Source organism: Cyanistes caeruleus, chromosome 27 (genome assembly GCF_971803275.1).
Source record: "Cyanistes caeruleus chromosome 27, bCyaCae1.hap1.1, whole genome shotgun sequence".
NCBI lineage: Eukaryota > Metazoa > Chordata > Aves > Passeriformes > Paridae > Cyanistes > Cyanistes caeruleus.
Window position 1 is genome coordinate 3,782,493 of NC_141727.1, and position 14,627 is coordinate 3,797,119.

Here is a 14,627-nt window from a genome sequence, read left to right on the forward strand (position 1 = left end):
ATCTCAACCTCAATCCTTCCGTTTGCGATTCCTGCAGCACCGTCCCCCCCTCCCTCACACCTCAACCAAACCGTGCCCTGCTCCAGCTGGGGCATCCCCACCGCATCTTCCAGCCGGGGGAAACCCAGGGCTAATGATGGCTTGGAGCTTAATTAGAGAGCGGAATTTGGGGGCTTGCAGAGGCTGGCAATGCCAAATCCCACCCCTCTCACCGGGAGGGAATAAAAAGGCTTTCCAAGGAAAACACAAGTTACCGTGTGATTCCAAAGGCTACGGGGAAGCAAAAGGCAAAGCAAGATACAGTAACAGGAAATATTTAATTTTCCAATCTTCACTTCTCCATTTTTATAAACTGAAAAGAAAAAAAAAAATAAAAAAAAATGTAATATATTACAAAATATCTGTACAGAGACAAAGGTACAACGGAAAAAGGCGCGCTCGGTCTCCGAAGGAAACTCGGGAGAGGTACAGCAAGAGTCTGAGCAGAGGCTTCTCTGCTGGGAACTGCTACAGCAGGAGAATTCGGGATTGAACCCAGAGCTGGGATGGGGGGAAGGAGGGGGGAGCTGCCCCCCCTTGTCCGGATGAAATCCTTCCAAATGCAGAAATCCCACCCCACTCCGTGAATCCTTTTGTGTTCCTTGTGCAGAGCGTTGTAAAAAAAGGGTAAAAAAATTAAAAAAAAAAAAATTAAAATGTGGGGAAATGAAGGAGGTGATGGGAGGGAGGAGGGGTGGCACAGCCCCCCAGGCCTGGCCAGGCTGCTCAGCCCCAGAGCCCGCGGGCAGGGATTGAAAGGCTCCTGCTGGGACCAGTTAGGAAAAGCCACTGGGAGAGGAATAACCAGTCCCTGGCCCGAGAGGTCGGGGGTTCGGGGAAGGGAATGGAGGGAGCCCCGAGGGGCCCTGGGGACAGCTGGCAGCAGCAGGGACAGACGCCTGCGATGTCCAGCCCTGGCCGGAGCTGGGACAGGAGCCCCCACGGCCGGCCCTTCCCAGCCCTGCACAGGAGCTGTGCCAGAGGGAGCCAGCTGGGAGAGAACACCCCAAACTGGGACTGGGGACCCCTAAACTGGGACTGAGCACCCCAAACTGGGACTGGGGACCCCTAAACTGGGACTGAGCACCCCCAAACTGGGACTGAGCACCCCAAACTGGGACTGAGCACCCCCAAACTGGGACTGGTGACCCCTAAACTGGGACTGAGCACCCCAAACTGGGACTGAGCACCCCAAACTGGGACTGGGGACCCCCAAACTTGGACTGAGCACCCCAAACTGGGACTGAGCACCCCCAAACTGGGACTGGTGACCCCTAAACTGGGACTGGTGACCCCCAAACTGGGACTGAGCACCCCAAACTGGGACTGAGCACCCCAAACTGGGACTGAGCACCCCCAAACTGGGACTGAGCACCCCCAAACTGGGACTGGTGACCCCTAAACTGGGACCAAGTGCCCCAAAGTGGGGACTGAGCACCCTAAACTGGGACTGAACACCCCCAGACTGGACTGAGCACCCCAAAGTGGCACTGAGCACCCCAAACTGGCACTGAACACACCCAGACTAGGACTGGTGACCCCAAACTGGGACTGGTGACCCCCAAACTGGCACTGAGCACCCCAAAACTGGGACTGAGCACCCTAAACTGGGACTGGTAACCCCAAAGTGGGACTGAGCACCCTAAACTGGACTGAGCACCCCCAAAGTGGGACTGGTGACCCCAAAGTGGGGCCCCAGAGCCGGGGTGGCACCGACAGGAGGAGGTTGAGGCCGGCTGGTTCCCAGCAGCTTTCCTGGGAATGTGCCAGTTTGGAGAGACAATAAACAGGCATCGGCTTCCTGGGAGGATTCAGCTCAGGAACGAGACTTTTCCTTCCAAAGGGGATGGGATTGGGAAGAAAAGGAACAGCAGCCCAGAGGGAAAGGGAAAATGGAGAAATTCAACCCCTCTAAAGCCCCTTGGTGGGTTCAGTGTCTCACAGAATTTCTCTCTTTACATCAGGTACGAACTAAGTTTAAAAAAACAAAACAAAGCCAGCAATAACAAGAAAAAAAATAATAAAAATCCCAAACTCCTACAAATTTCCAGTGGAATTCTGCAAACAACGTTGCCCCTCAGTGCTGGGAGCCACCAGTCCCTGCACATCACCAGCAAATAAAAATAAAAAATATCATCAATATATTTAATTTTTCTCCTTTCCCTTCCTTCCACAGCAAAGCTGGGTAAGGCAGGATCTCCCCAAGTGGAGAAGCATCACCTGTTCAGGTGCATTTATTTAAATTTATCTCTCTGTATAAAATAGAAATTAAATCCTGTTAGTAGCAAGAAGATCTCTGGGCCCACCCCAAAATTCCCTTCCCCTTTAAAACTCCGGAACTGTCGGCTCTAAAATTTAAATTTTTTCCATAGGAAAGGCCTATTTGGGGGAAAAATAAAAAAGCTGATAAATAGGTACCTTTGTTTTATTCATCTCTTTTTTAAGTCTCATTGAAATGAACAGCGCAAGGGTCTGTGGGAGGAGAAAAATCCATCGTAAATACTTCCTTGACAACAACAAAAATAGAAATATGCTCATGGAAATGACACGGGAACACCTGGGAAACCTCAAAGGGCTGAGATGGAACCGACCTTGGCAGGATGGGCAGCACCAGCTCAGGATTCCGGGGACAAATCGCTCCCATCTGGTGGCAAATCCCACCAGGTGTTGGGATTTTTTGTTTCCTTTTTTTAATTCTTGAAGTGTTCTGGGAGTTAGAAATGATAAATCCCTGTTTTTGTTTTTTTTTTTTCAGGGAGGTGTTCTCCTTGGCTCTTAAAAAAAACAAAAATTAAAAAAAAAAAATCCACAAAAAAAAAAGGAAAAAAAAAGACAATTCTCACTGCCAAGTTACAGCAGGAGGGATCCAACACCTGGAGACCCTTCCCAAAAATCAATGTACTAAGGCTGCTGTCACAGGGGACAGGACTGGCCCTGCAGCAGAGGGAAAACAAGATGTTTTTTGGAAATAAAACAACATCAAAGAAATGAAAACACAACCAGTGTCACATCCCAGGTCCCCAGTACTGGGATAACCCATCCAGGTGCCTCTGCAGCAATAAATTCCCCTTTTTCATTTTTAATTTTTTTTTTCCCTTGAGGAAATGGGGAAAACAAACAAAACAACGACAGAAAAAATAAAAAATGCTTTGGGAAGCGGCCTCCCCCCAGCCCTCCCTGACCCAGTGGCAAACTCCAGTGCCCAGCTTGGGGAAACAGCATTTTTTTAAATTCCTTCTTCCTTCCATTCCTACTTTTCCATCAACCCCCCCCTCTCCTGGCTCAGTTTGCTGGGGGTTGGGATTATTTTTGTCACTAAACCAAGCACGGGAGGCCAGTGGGGACCCTGAGGGATGCCCAGGGAGCTCTGCAGCAGCTGAAATGCGGACGAGACCTTGCTCTGGCCAAAAAAAAAAAAAAAAAAAAAAAATTAAAAAAAAAAAAGGGGAATAATAATAATAAAAAAAAATAAAAATAAAAATCAAGTCCTGTGGCTAAAGGAGGAGAGGCAAGGGGGGAATCCCAGGAATCTCAGTAGGGAACCCCCCGGCCCCGGCCCCCCCTTGGAGGCACTCGGCCAGGCCCTCGGAATGCCTTCCCGTAGGAAGGCGGTGCCTGGGTTGGGGCACCCCAGCTGTGACCTGTTCCTGCCCCACTGGAGCCGGCTGCTCCCGGCCCCAGCTCGCCGTAACTCTGCGTTTTGGCCTCTGGATGTAGCAGCGCGTTGCTGTTGCTCCCCTCGGATTTGGCGAAGGATTGCCCGAGCGAGTGGATGGTGACGGGGGCTCTGGCGAAGCGCAGGTCCTGGTCCCCCGGGAACTGCAGCGAGCCCGTGCCCTGGTAGCCGCTGCTCTCCCCGAGGTGGCTCACGGAGCCCAAGAAGGTCCTGCTTTTCCCCAGGGGTTGGGCAGAAGGTTCTAGCAGAGTCTGGCCCGGGTTGAGCTCCTCGGCACCGAATCCCCCCTCGGAGCTGTCGGTGCTGTAAGTCCTGGCGGGCTGGGAGCGGCCGTAGTCCGGGGCTGGCGGGGCCGGGGGCTCCTGCGGGGCGAGGCCGAGCGGCTCCGGGTCCGGCTGGGAAAGGAGCTGGAGCAGCGCAGCCGTCACGGCCGGGTTCAACTCCTGGGCTGCACCGCAGAGATCCCCTTCGGGCAGCGGAGGAGGCGGCGGCGGTCCGGGGGGCTCGGGGGGTCTCTTCTCTGCTGGGACAATGCCGGGAGGACACGCTGTGGAAGGGTGACTCCTTTTAAACACCGTTTCAAACAGACACAAAGACATTTCTAAGCAAACCAAACCAATCCCTGCCGAGGCCGCCCGCTCTGGGATGCTCTGGGAAGATGCGGAGGGAGAGTTTGAATGCTGGCTGGGAGATCAACGTTCATTAATTAACAACGTTTGCTAAAAACGTTCGTTAACAACGTTCGTTAACAACGTTCGCTAAAAACGTTCATTAACAACGTTGGCTATCAACGTTCGCTAAAAACGTTCATTAACAACGTTGGCTATCAACGTTGGCTATCAACGTTCATTAACAACGTTGGCTATCAACGTTGGCTATCAACGTTCATTAACAACGTTCGCTATCAACGTTCGCTAAAAACGTTCATTAACAACGTTGGCTATCAACGTTGGCTATCAACGTTCATTAACAACGTTGGCTATCAACGTTGGCTATCAACATTGGCTATCAACGTTCATTAACAACGTTGGCTATCAACGTTGGCTATCAACGCTCATTAACACCCTTCATTAATGCTTTGGCCCCGGCTCTGAGCACCCAACTCGCCGGTAACAGCTGTCCCAACACCCGGGAGCTCCTGGGTCAAAGGCTGGTTCCGAGCAGGAGGCAGAAGTGGAGCCGGCCCGAGCTCTCCCCGCGGGGCTGGAGGGACGCGGCTCCAGGGTGGCTCCAGGATGGGACAGCCACAAAAGCCAGCCCAGCAAACGGCTGCCAGCTCCTGGGTGTCCCCACGGCACCCTGTCCCTCCCACCCGCCCCAGCCCTGCTGCCCCACCTTGCCAAGAGTCAAAACAAGCTCGCCCCCCGCCCCGAGTATCTGCATTGTCCTGAGCACGAGAAAAGCCTTCTGCTTCCTCCCCCCTCTCTTCCCCAGCACCTCAGATTTCCTCCCCACATCAGGATTCGTTTCCCTGCTGGAAGAACAAAGCTGGGTGACCCCCGGCCCCCCCTGCTCTGTCCCGGCCTGGGAGGAGGGAGAGGGAGCAGAGCACTGCCCGTCCCCGGCGGGTGACACAGGTGACACCAGGGAGGGGACACCACCTGCTCCCCAAAACCAGCCCTGCGACACACCTGAGCACGGGGAAAGGAATTACTGGCGATGGCAGAGCCCGTGCACACCTCGTTGCAATCAGATCCTCAAATCATTGGCAAAACTGGTTATTAAAAAGGTCAAACTTTATTGTGAAAACCAGTAGTCTTCCAGGACCACCCCTCCACCCGTATCCGTCAGTCCACTTTGAAAACTAGATTGTATTGAAATCCAGAAAAATAAAACAACAACGGAAAAAAAAAATAAAATAAAACAAAAAAACAAAACAAAACAAACAATCTTCAGGTAAAATTTGTAAAGCCAAGCTGATCTGGGGGGACAGCAAATCATTCCAAAGAATTATCAACAGAGAACAACGGCATCGAATTCCATCTGCTCTACGGTAACCTAGTTATCTTCCAAGGACTAGGGCAACAACAACAAAAAAAAAATAAAAAGGAAAAAAGGAGGAGAAAAAAAAAATAAAAATAAAATAAAAAAAAAAAAAAAAAAGCACGATCACAACTGGCTCGTGGTGGGCGGGTGTTGAAGGCACGAGAACACAGCACGTTCAGCTACATTGCAGGAGGTGGGATCGGGCCAAAACAGGCTCCCCGGAGAGTCTGAGACATACTCAGGAGGCGCTTCTACAATTTGGTGAGGTCGTCACAGGCTGTTGCTAATAAATTCAAAAAATCAACAGAAATAAAAAAAAAAAAAAAAAAAAAAAAAAAGACATGGAGACATTTACACTCACCTTTGGAAAGAAATCCGAGAGCTCACTGACACAAAGCAGGGTTGTTTTGGTTTTTTTAAACTATTAAGAAGCAGCAGTTGGGTTCAGCTTCAGGAGATGCTGAGTTTTTCAGGGCTCAAAAATCAGCTCCAGGTAGAACCAGGCACTTGTGGATGCTCAGGTTTTACCTACACAGCTGCCACTATCCCTCCCTTCAGCACTCACCGCTATTTCAGCTCTTTTAAAATCATCTCTGCAGGTTTATTTATTTTTATTTAATTTTTTTTTTTTAAGAGAGCAGGGAGGGGATGGTGAAAAAGAGCTGGGGAAAAAACACAGAGATGCACCAGCATCCTGTGCAAAAAAAAAAACCTCCCTGCGTATCTAAACTGATTGCTGTGGGGCTTGAGGAAGAACTGACCCTCCAAACTTCCCCTGCATTTTTGGGCAAACCCCAAAACCTCCAATTCATCCTCACTGACCCACTGACAGCAGAACACTCATGGATTTTAGGGCATTTATTTGCCTGTCTGCAGCTGTTCAACCTCCTGAGCAGTCCAGTACTTACCACAGGGACGGGGTCAAGGGTCTTTTTTCCTGATGTCCGACCACATCCTACCCCCTTCCCTCCTCCCATCCCCTCCCTGCTGCCTCTCTCCCAGCACTCCAAGGCCTCACTCCTGGCTGCAGCTCAACCAGCAGCCGGGATGCTCTCACTGCTCGCATCAGGTGTGTTTATTTATTTACCTGTGCTGTCCTCGGGATGCCTCGTCGGGGTTTTCCTGGGCCCCCGCTGCTCGCTGCTCTTCTCCCCGTTGCTCTCCTCCAGGGTTATCCCAGGCTCCTGGCTCTTCATCAGCTGGCTCAGCAGAACGGCCAGCACGTTCTGCATGTCTCCCTGAGCGCTGCCTGCGTCCGGAGTCTGCTGCTCCTCCGCCGCCTCCGCGGGCGGCTCCTCCGCGGCTTCCTCCGCCGCCGCCGGGGGCTCGTGGTGCTGCGCCGTGGCCTCGGTCAGGGCCGTGATGGACTGGTTGAGAGCCTCCAGCTGCTGCTGCATCTCGGGGTTGGAGTGGACGTTGAGCAGCTGGGCCATCTGCGGAACGCTCAGGTCGGTCTGGCTCTGCAGCAGGTTCAGGAGCACGGCCAGCTCGCTCTGGTTCAGCTGCTGGGTGATGTCGCCCAGGCCTGCGGGACACACGGGGAGCACCGGCGGGGACGTGAGGTTTGGGGTCCTGGCACTGCACGGGGCAATGAACAGCTCTTCCCCACGTCCCACAGCCAGGAACACCTGGTGCCCATGTCCCACAGCCAGGACCAGCCCTTCCCCACATCCCATAGCCAGGAACATCCCATATCCATGTCCCATAGCCAGGAACATCCCATATCCATGTCCCACAGCCAGGAACATCCCATATCCATGTCCCACAGCCAGGAACATCCCTTATCCATGTCCCACAGCCAGGAACATCCCATATCCATGTCCCACAGCCAGGAACATCCCATATCCATGTCCCACAGCCAGGAACACCTGTTCATCACATCCCACATCCCTTATCCACATCCCACAGCCAGGACCACCTTGTCCCCATGTCCCACAGCCAGGAACATCCCTTATCCACATCCCACCTTGTCCCCATGTCCCACAGCCACAGTCCACATCACCCAGCACTGAACACCCCTTTTCCAGGTCCCATAGCTTCCCTGTGTCCCCGAGCCATGATCTACATCCCACAGCGATAAATATCCCTTCTTCACATCCCATAGCCAGGAAAACCCCTTTCTCCATGCCCTAGAGCCATGATCCACATCTGACAGCCAGGAGCAGCCCTTCTCCATGTCCCACAGCCAGGAACACCTGCTCCCCACATCCCACAGCCATGATCCACATCCCACAGCACTGAACACCCCTTCTGCATGTCCCACAGCCAGGAAAACCCATTTTCCATGTCCCACAGCCAGGAAAACCCCCTTTTCCATGTCCCACAGCACTGAACACCCCTTTTCCACATCCCACAGCAAGGAACATCCTCTCTTCACATCCTGCAGCACTGAACAACCCTTTTCTACATCCCATAGCCAGGAACACCTCTTTTCCACGTCCCAGGGCACTTGGGGACCCCCCTTTTCCACGTCCCAGGGCACTTGGGGACCCCTTTTCCACGTCCCAGGGCACCTGGGGACCCCTTCTCCACGTCCCCCAGCACTTGGGGACCCCTTCTCCACGTCCCCCAGCACTTGGGGACCCCCAGTCCGTGTCCCCAGCCCGGGGGAGGCAGGGATGCTGGCTGAGGAGGGTTTTGGGATGTGGTGCCGGCGCTCCCAGCCCCCGCTCCGGCGGCACGGCAGCAGCACCCCGTGGTACTGCGCACACACTGCACCCACAGAGCTGCTGCTGCTGCTGCTGCACTGCCCCCAGACCTCCCCAAAAACACAGCACACCTGCCTGCTGCTCACAAACAGCTCTGCCAAGCCCCACTGCCCCGCTCCCGGGTTTGGGAAGTGTCCCAGGCCATGGTGGGGAGGGTGAGGGGGAAAGGGAAGCGCTGAACCCACAGCACAACAATCACAGCACGGCCCCTCCTGAGATCCCCACAGATCCAATCACCCCTTCCTGCTGCAGGAAGGTTTTCCAGGATGGAGATCTCTGGGATGCAGGAAGGGCGTGTTCCCTGACACTGCACAAGGAATTAGGTCAAGCAGAAGGCAATTCCTTGCTGGGAGCTGGCCTGGGATCACAGGACTCTGTCCTGACCTGCAAGGATCCAGGTTATCCTAAAATACATCCTGGGAGTGGCAGCGCCTCCCTTCGCAGCCCAGTGACAAGTGACAAGGGTGTCCCTTCACACTGCCAGCTTTTTGGGAATAAGGGTGCAAGGCTTTGGTTTCAGCAGCTTAAAATGGAGCTTCTCTTGCTGGTAGGCAGTGGAGAACGGGACATTCTTTTTCCCAGCTGTTTGTTAATCCCAGCACCACCTTTTGTCCATCTGCCATGTTTCACTGAACACATGGATTGTGCATTCCCTGGAGCAAGAACTGTCTTCCCCGTTACTTGTCAGCACGGCATTGGGCACAAAGGAAGCCTCAGCCCCTATATCTGGGTTTTTGTAAGGCTTCTACAGAACAATCAGGGCAGCTCTGTGTAAATCCACATTCCTCCCCTCCCAACTGTTTTCTGGACGCAGGAGGGTTGGTCACTGCTTGGAACAGTGCACAAGTCCAGCTCCTGCCAGTCTGGACGATCCTTTCTGCAGCAAAGTGCAATAATGTTAATTTTTTCCCACCAGCCTGACACTTCCTACACCTCATCTTCATATAATTTATCAACAAGATGGAAATTCAGCTCGTTTGCACACCCTGGACATGGCTCCACCTTCCAGCCCATGACTCCTATGATTTGTTCCTCCACTGGCTGAAGTGACTCAACGGCTCCTTTCATCATTCAGCCTCTTTTAGAACTAATAACACAGCCCAGAACAAATTCACAGTCAGCTCATCAGTGACTTCTGAGGACCAGACAGAACCTTCTGCGTCTTCACAGCACAGAGAGGAGGAGAAAAAAAAATAAAATAAAAAAAATAAAAGAAATGAGGACAAGAAGAGCCTGGAATGCCCTTTCTGCAGAATTAGAGGTGAAAAAAAGAACCAGACTGGCTTAAAAAAAAACAGACACAAACCTCCCACACCCAGGGAGGGAACACACCGGGAGCCTTTTCCAGACCCAGGTGGGCACTGACCTACTGCAGCATCTGCAGCACCAGGCTCTGCTTTGAGCTGGGCAGGCTGGGGGGGCACAGGACTGCTGTTGTTTTTCACAGTGTCTGTGCTGGTAACAGAGGTAGTTTCTTTCCGAGAAACTTTTGATACCGGAGGCTCCTCCACGGCCATCCCGCTCTGCCGCTGCCGCCGGCGCTTCTTGCTCCACAGCTCGTGGCAATCCTGCCAGTGGGGGAGGCTGCAAGAGAGCAAAGAGTGAGAAACATGGCAGGGAGAACAAGGGAAAGCCTCAAAACACACGGGAAGCTCCTCAGAAACGCATCCCAGAGCTGCTGTGGCTGCCTCTGCATCACTGCAAGTGTCCAAGGCCAGGTTGGATGGGGTTTGGGGACACCTGGGATGCTGGAATTTGTCCCTGCCCATGGCAGGGGTGGCACTGGATGGGATTTAAGGTTCCTTCCCACCCAAACCATTCCATGATGCAACTTTTTAGATCCATGTAATGTTGCTCCGCTTTTACAGATGGAGAAATGGACTCAGGAAGGGACATTGGGAGGAAATCCCTCCTGGTGAGGGTGCTGAAGGGCTGGAATGGATTTCCCAGAGAAGCTGGGAGTGTCCAAGGCCAGGCTGGAGCAACCTGGGCTAGTGAAAGATGTCCCTGCCCATGGCAGGGGTGGCACTGGGTGAGTTTTAAGGTCCCTTCCAACCAAACCATCCTGGGATTCCATGATCCCTGACTGCAGCCAGGCTGTCACAGCCAGGGGGAGGTCCTAGAGCCAGGAGAGGCAGTGTAAAAACAATTTACTTTGCACTGAGATCTCACTGCAGGAAACACAAAACCAGAGAGTGCAAATCCACCCAGCTCTGGGAGTCCGGGAGTGTTAGGAAAGGCCTTTCCTTGAGAAACACTGATCTCAAAAGCTGTGGCTCCTCTTGCACACAAAAGAAAATTTTATCACCTGCATGACTGGAGTGGTGGAAAATTGAGTGACACTGCTCAACCCTGGCAGTCAATTAACACACAGCCTTAATGAGGCCCAGGGCAGAGACAGGGGTGTGCTACATCTACTGCACATCTTCCAGCAGAGCTTCAGAGCATCTCACAAACATTAAACCGGGATTTATAAACCCAGCCTGTTCGTCAGGCAGAAAAACAACAGCACAGGAAAAGCCGTTTGCTCAACCACACCACCAAATACAAGGGCAGAGTCGACAGAAAACCCCAGAAATCATGATTTTGACTGAAAAAAACCGCCTTGTCCCCCTCCCAAAGGTCACGGTAGGGGATGGCAGCTGGGACTTACTCTGGAGGTGCCATTTTGCTGAGGTCAACGTCCTTCAGGAAGTCACTGTGCAGGGCCTGCTCTGCTGTGCAGCGCTTGCCGGGGTCCAGCGTCAGCATGTGGTCCAGCAGGTCCAGGGCAGACGAGGGAATGCTGTGGGGAGAGCGGGGAAACACGGATGAGGTCGTGGAAAACGTGTGGAAAAGCTCAGTGTCACAAGGACACCTAAGGGGAATGCACACAGAGCTCGTTGTTTGTGATGCAGCAGCCCAAAGGCACCAGCAGGTGTGGGGAGCGGCTGCAGCTGTGCCAGGCAGGTTTAGGCTGGATTTTGGGAAAGGTTTTTCCCCCCCAGAGGGTGCTCAGGCACTGAACACACTCCCCAGGCAATGGGCACAGCCCCCAAGGCTGGCAGAGCTCCAGGAGTGTTTGGACAATGCTCTCAGCACAGGGTGGGATTGCTGGGGTGTCCTGTGCAGGGATGGGAGCTGCACTGGATGATCCTTGTGGATCACTTCCAGCTGAGGACATCCCATGACATTTCCACTCTGATTTTACCACGAGACAAACCCACAAGCCAACATCCCCTTGGAGACACCACCCTTCCAAGAGATCCCCCAGCCTGGAGCCCCTCTCTGGAGGGGGACGAGGTGTTTGGAGAGGGGACAGGGAGCCCAGCACGACTCACAAGGAGAACTCCTCGCGCAGGCGCCGCCGGTATTGCTTCTTGGGCTTCATAGTGTTGAAGTAGGGCAGCTTGATGACATCTGGCCACACGGCCGGGCAGGGGCTCCCACAGAGCCGGCTGGGCAGCGGGGAAGCACAGTCAGACAGCTGGAATTCAGCCAGGAGGAGCAGAGCCACCCACCCCAGGGAAAACATCCACACCCCGCAGGAATAAACCCAGGGCTGGGCATGGATCAGGTGAGGTGTTGAAAAAAAGGAGGTATCAGGAAAAGGAAAATGCTGAGTTTGAGTTTATAAACCATTCAAAACAATTACTTTTTTTTTTTCTTCCTTACTACAAATGTTAAAATTTTGATGTTTCTTACTTTAAACTTTCCAAGCTCACTATATTTTAGTATTTTTACAATAAGGGTGGTGAGGTTTTGGAAGAGGTTGCGGAGTTTACACCCCTGGAAGTGCCCAAGGCCAGGCTGGACAGGGCTTGGAACACCCTGGGACAGTGGAAGGTGTCCCTGTCCATGTCAGGGGTGGCACTGGATGGGCTTTAAGGTCCCTCCCATCCCAAACCATTCCAGGATTAAAACTTCCAGCCTGCGAATTAATTCAGCTTCCTAATTTTTGGACTCGACACACAGCAAGGTTCACTGAGGGTACATCAATCAGCAACCACACACCTGATGTAGGTGTGGACACCTGGCTATTCCCATTTGCATTCCCAGGCATTCCTGGCCCTGTTTTTCCAGGCAGGTCAGACAACAAGAGCTCTCCTAACTCGCTGCCTGTGTGCACGAGCAGCTCCTGCAGCACCTCCCCTCGCAGACATGCGTGTGCAAAGCTTTACCTGATTAATTCAAGCTGAGCCAGTTCCAGATTGGCTTGAAAAATAGGCTTCTTTGTAAACAGTTCCCCGAGGATACAGCTGGAAGGAGGAAAAGCAAGAGGTCACGACAGCAAACCCTGGGGATGAACGTCTGAACACGGCAGCGCTTGTGCGCGGGAGCGGCTTTGCCTGAGGAGAGTGATTTGCATCAGGGCTTGTAGTGACAAAGTGACCTGTGTGTAGGAGTCCCCAGCCCTGGGCTCCTGGGAATCACCTCCTGCAAGTGGCTGCTTGGAGCAGGAAGCCCCTGACACGTTAACTCTTTGCAGGGGAAGGAGGATGTGTCAGTGTGACAGGAGCCACGGCTCCCATTTCCTCCCGGCTTCAGCTTTTGTTTGCATTTCCAACTTCCCTCTGCTGGCCCAAGCTGCCTGTGGCTGTCAGGGCCAGCAGAGGAGCTGGGTTTGTGCACACAGAGCTCTGCAACAGCTGGGAGGGAAGGAGAGGAGAGGGGCAGCACCCCTGGCTGCTGCAGCCCTCCACATCTCTCCTCAAGCCAGCGGGAATCGGTGCCAGAGGCAGCTGGGGGGATGCAGGCTGGGAATAACCCCGTGCGTGTGGAGCAGGAACTGAGCAGCAACTGGGGCTCACAGTCACTAATTATGATTAATTACTGGTTTTCCCAATTGCTCTTTGTGTTATAAAGCCTGCTCAAGTTTAGTTGGGAACATCCCAGTGGGAAGTGCACGCTCTGGGGAATCCTCAGTTCTACTGCTGAATCCTCCAGTCTCTGCCTCTCAATCACCTGGAGAAATGTTCCATCCTTGTGCTGAACTGACCAGACTCCTGTTCCCCAGGCTTCCTGTACTACTCAAACTTCCTGAAACCTGAAATTTTTACTTAAAAAATGTTTTAGCTGGAAAAAAAAAACCCAACAAACCCTGAACCAATCAGTGGCAAACAGCAACCTAAAGAGTTGAGAGAAAAATTCTCCAAAAAACACACTGAAGGAGCGAGCAGCAAATGTGTCACCCCTCCTGATCCCAAGAGTACACCAGTATCAGGCTGGCTTGCATTTAAAATAGTAAAAAATTTGTTTATTACACTTTCTCACTTCAAAACCAAGGCAAACCTCATTCTAAGAGATTTTACTAAGTGGTTTTAGTGAGGGGACAGAGCCCTGCCCCTGACTGGGAAGCATTCCTGTCTCATCCCAACACACTGTCCAGCTGTGGGAATCGGCACAAACCAAGGAGCAGAATTGCCAGAGGAATGCTCAGGAGCTGCTTCCAGGGGCAGGGAAGCTCGGCAGGACTCACCCACAGCTCCACACGTCGATGGCAGGGGTGTAACGCTCCTCCCCCAGCAGCAGCTCCGGGGGTCGGTACCACAACGTGATGACTTTGTTGGTGTAGGGACGGCTGCAAAGCAAAAAAAAACACCACAAAAACTCATCCCAAGAGCCACAAAACACTGGAAAACTGCTTGTTTTTACTTCCCAGCTGCACTTACACCTGTTGGCGGCAGCAGGGGGGGGTTTCAAGTGTCTGCACTTGCAGAGCAGTTAAAAACAGCTGAGGAGGCACCATGGATTTTACAGGAATCACAACTCCTTGTAGGTACCCAAAGCTGAAAATTCCTGACCCTCAGCAGGCTGCCATCACTGAATGGTGACTGATCTTGGAGCAAAACCCACTCCAGGGCAGGTCAAAGGCAAGCAGAGAAGAAGTTTTGGCTCATTCTGAGCTGCTCTTCTAATAAAAAGTTATTGAAACCAGCCAGGAGTGTGTTTGTCCAACAGCTGGAGCTGGGTGATACCACTGAAAATCATCTGTCAGGACTTCCAAGTGAGGGCTTATGTGGATACTAAGAAGAAGGAAGCTCATCCCACCCAGATAAACCCTTTTCCTTTTTCCTCACCTCTCCTCCGAGCTGTAGAGCCGGGCGAGCCCAAAATCTGCAAGTTTGATCTGCCCACTGAAAGACAAAAAACCAAAAAAAAATCAGTTAATCCACACAATTATGGAATGGACTGTAAGGGACCCATCAGAACCCAGCTCCTACTTAAACCCCAGTTAA

General features: G+C 52.6%; 1 protein-coding gene across 2 annotated transcripts in view; it reads right to left on the minus strand.

Moving 5' to 3' along the window:
• Positions 1-298: 298 nt before the first annotated feature.
• CDK12 (cyclin dependent kinase 12) overlaps positions 299-14,627 on the minus strand; it is a 29,146-nt gene continuing 14,817 nt past the window's right edge. Inside the window, exons 7-15 of one of the 2 annotated variants that reach the window (XM_086864755.1) lie at positions 14,469-14,525; positions 13,868-13,969; positions 12,570-12,647; positions 11,730-11,846; positions 11,063-11,194; positions 9,776-9,993; positions 6,789-7,226; positions 1,674-4,262; positions 299-1,632 (exon numbers count right to left, since the gene is read on the minus strand). In XM_086864755.1, coding sequence (XP_086720881.1) covers positions 3,571-4,262; positions 6,789-7,226; positions 9,776-9,993; positions 11,063-11,194; positions 11,730-11,846; positions 12,570-12,647; positions 13,868-13,969; positions 14,469-14,525 — 1,834 coding nt within the window. In that variant the 3' untranslated portion in view covers positions 299-1,632; positions 1,674-3,570. Of the gene's footprint in view, positions 1,633-1,673; positions 4,263-5,430; positions 5,985-6,788; positions 7,227-9,775; positions 9,994-11,062; positions 11,195-11,729; positions 11,847-12,569; positions 12,648-13,867; positions 13,970-14,468; positions 14,526-14,627 lie in introns of those variants that run through there. The other variant, XM_086864756.1, reaches the window with a different exon arrangement.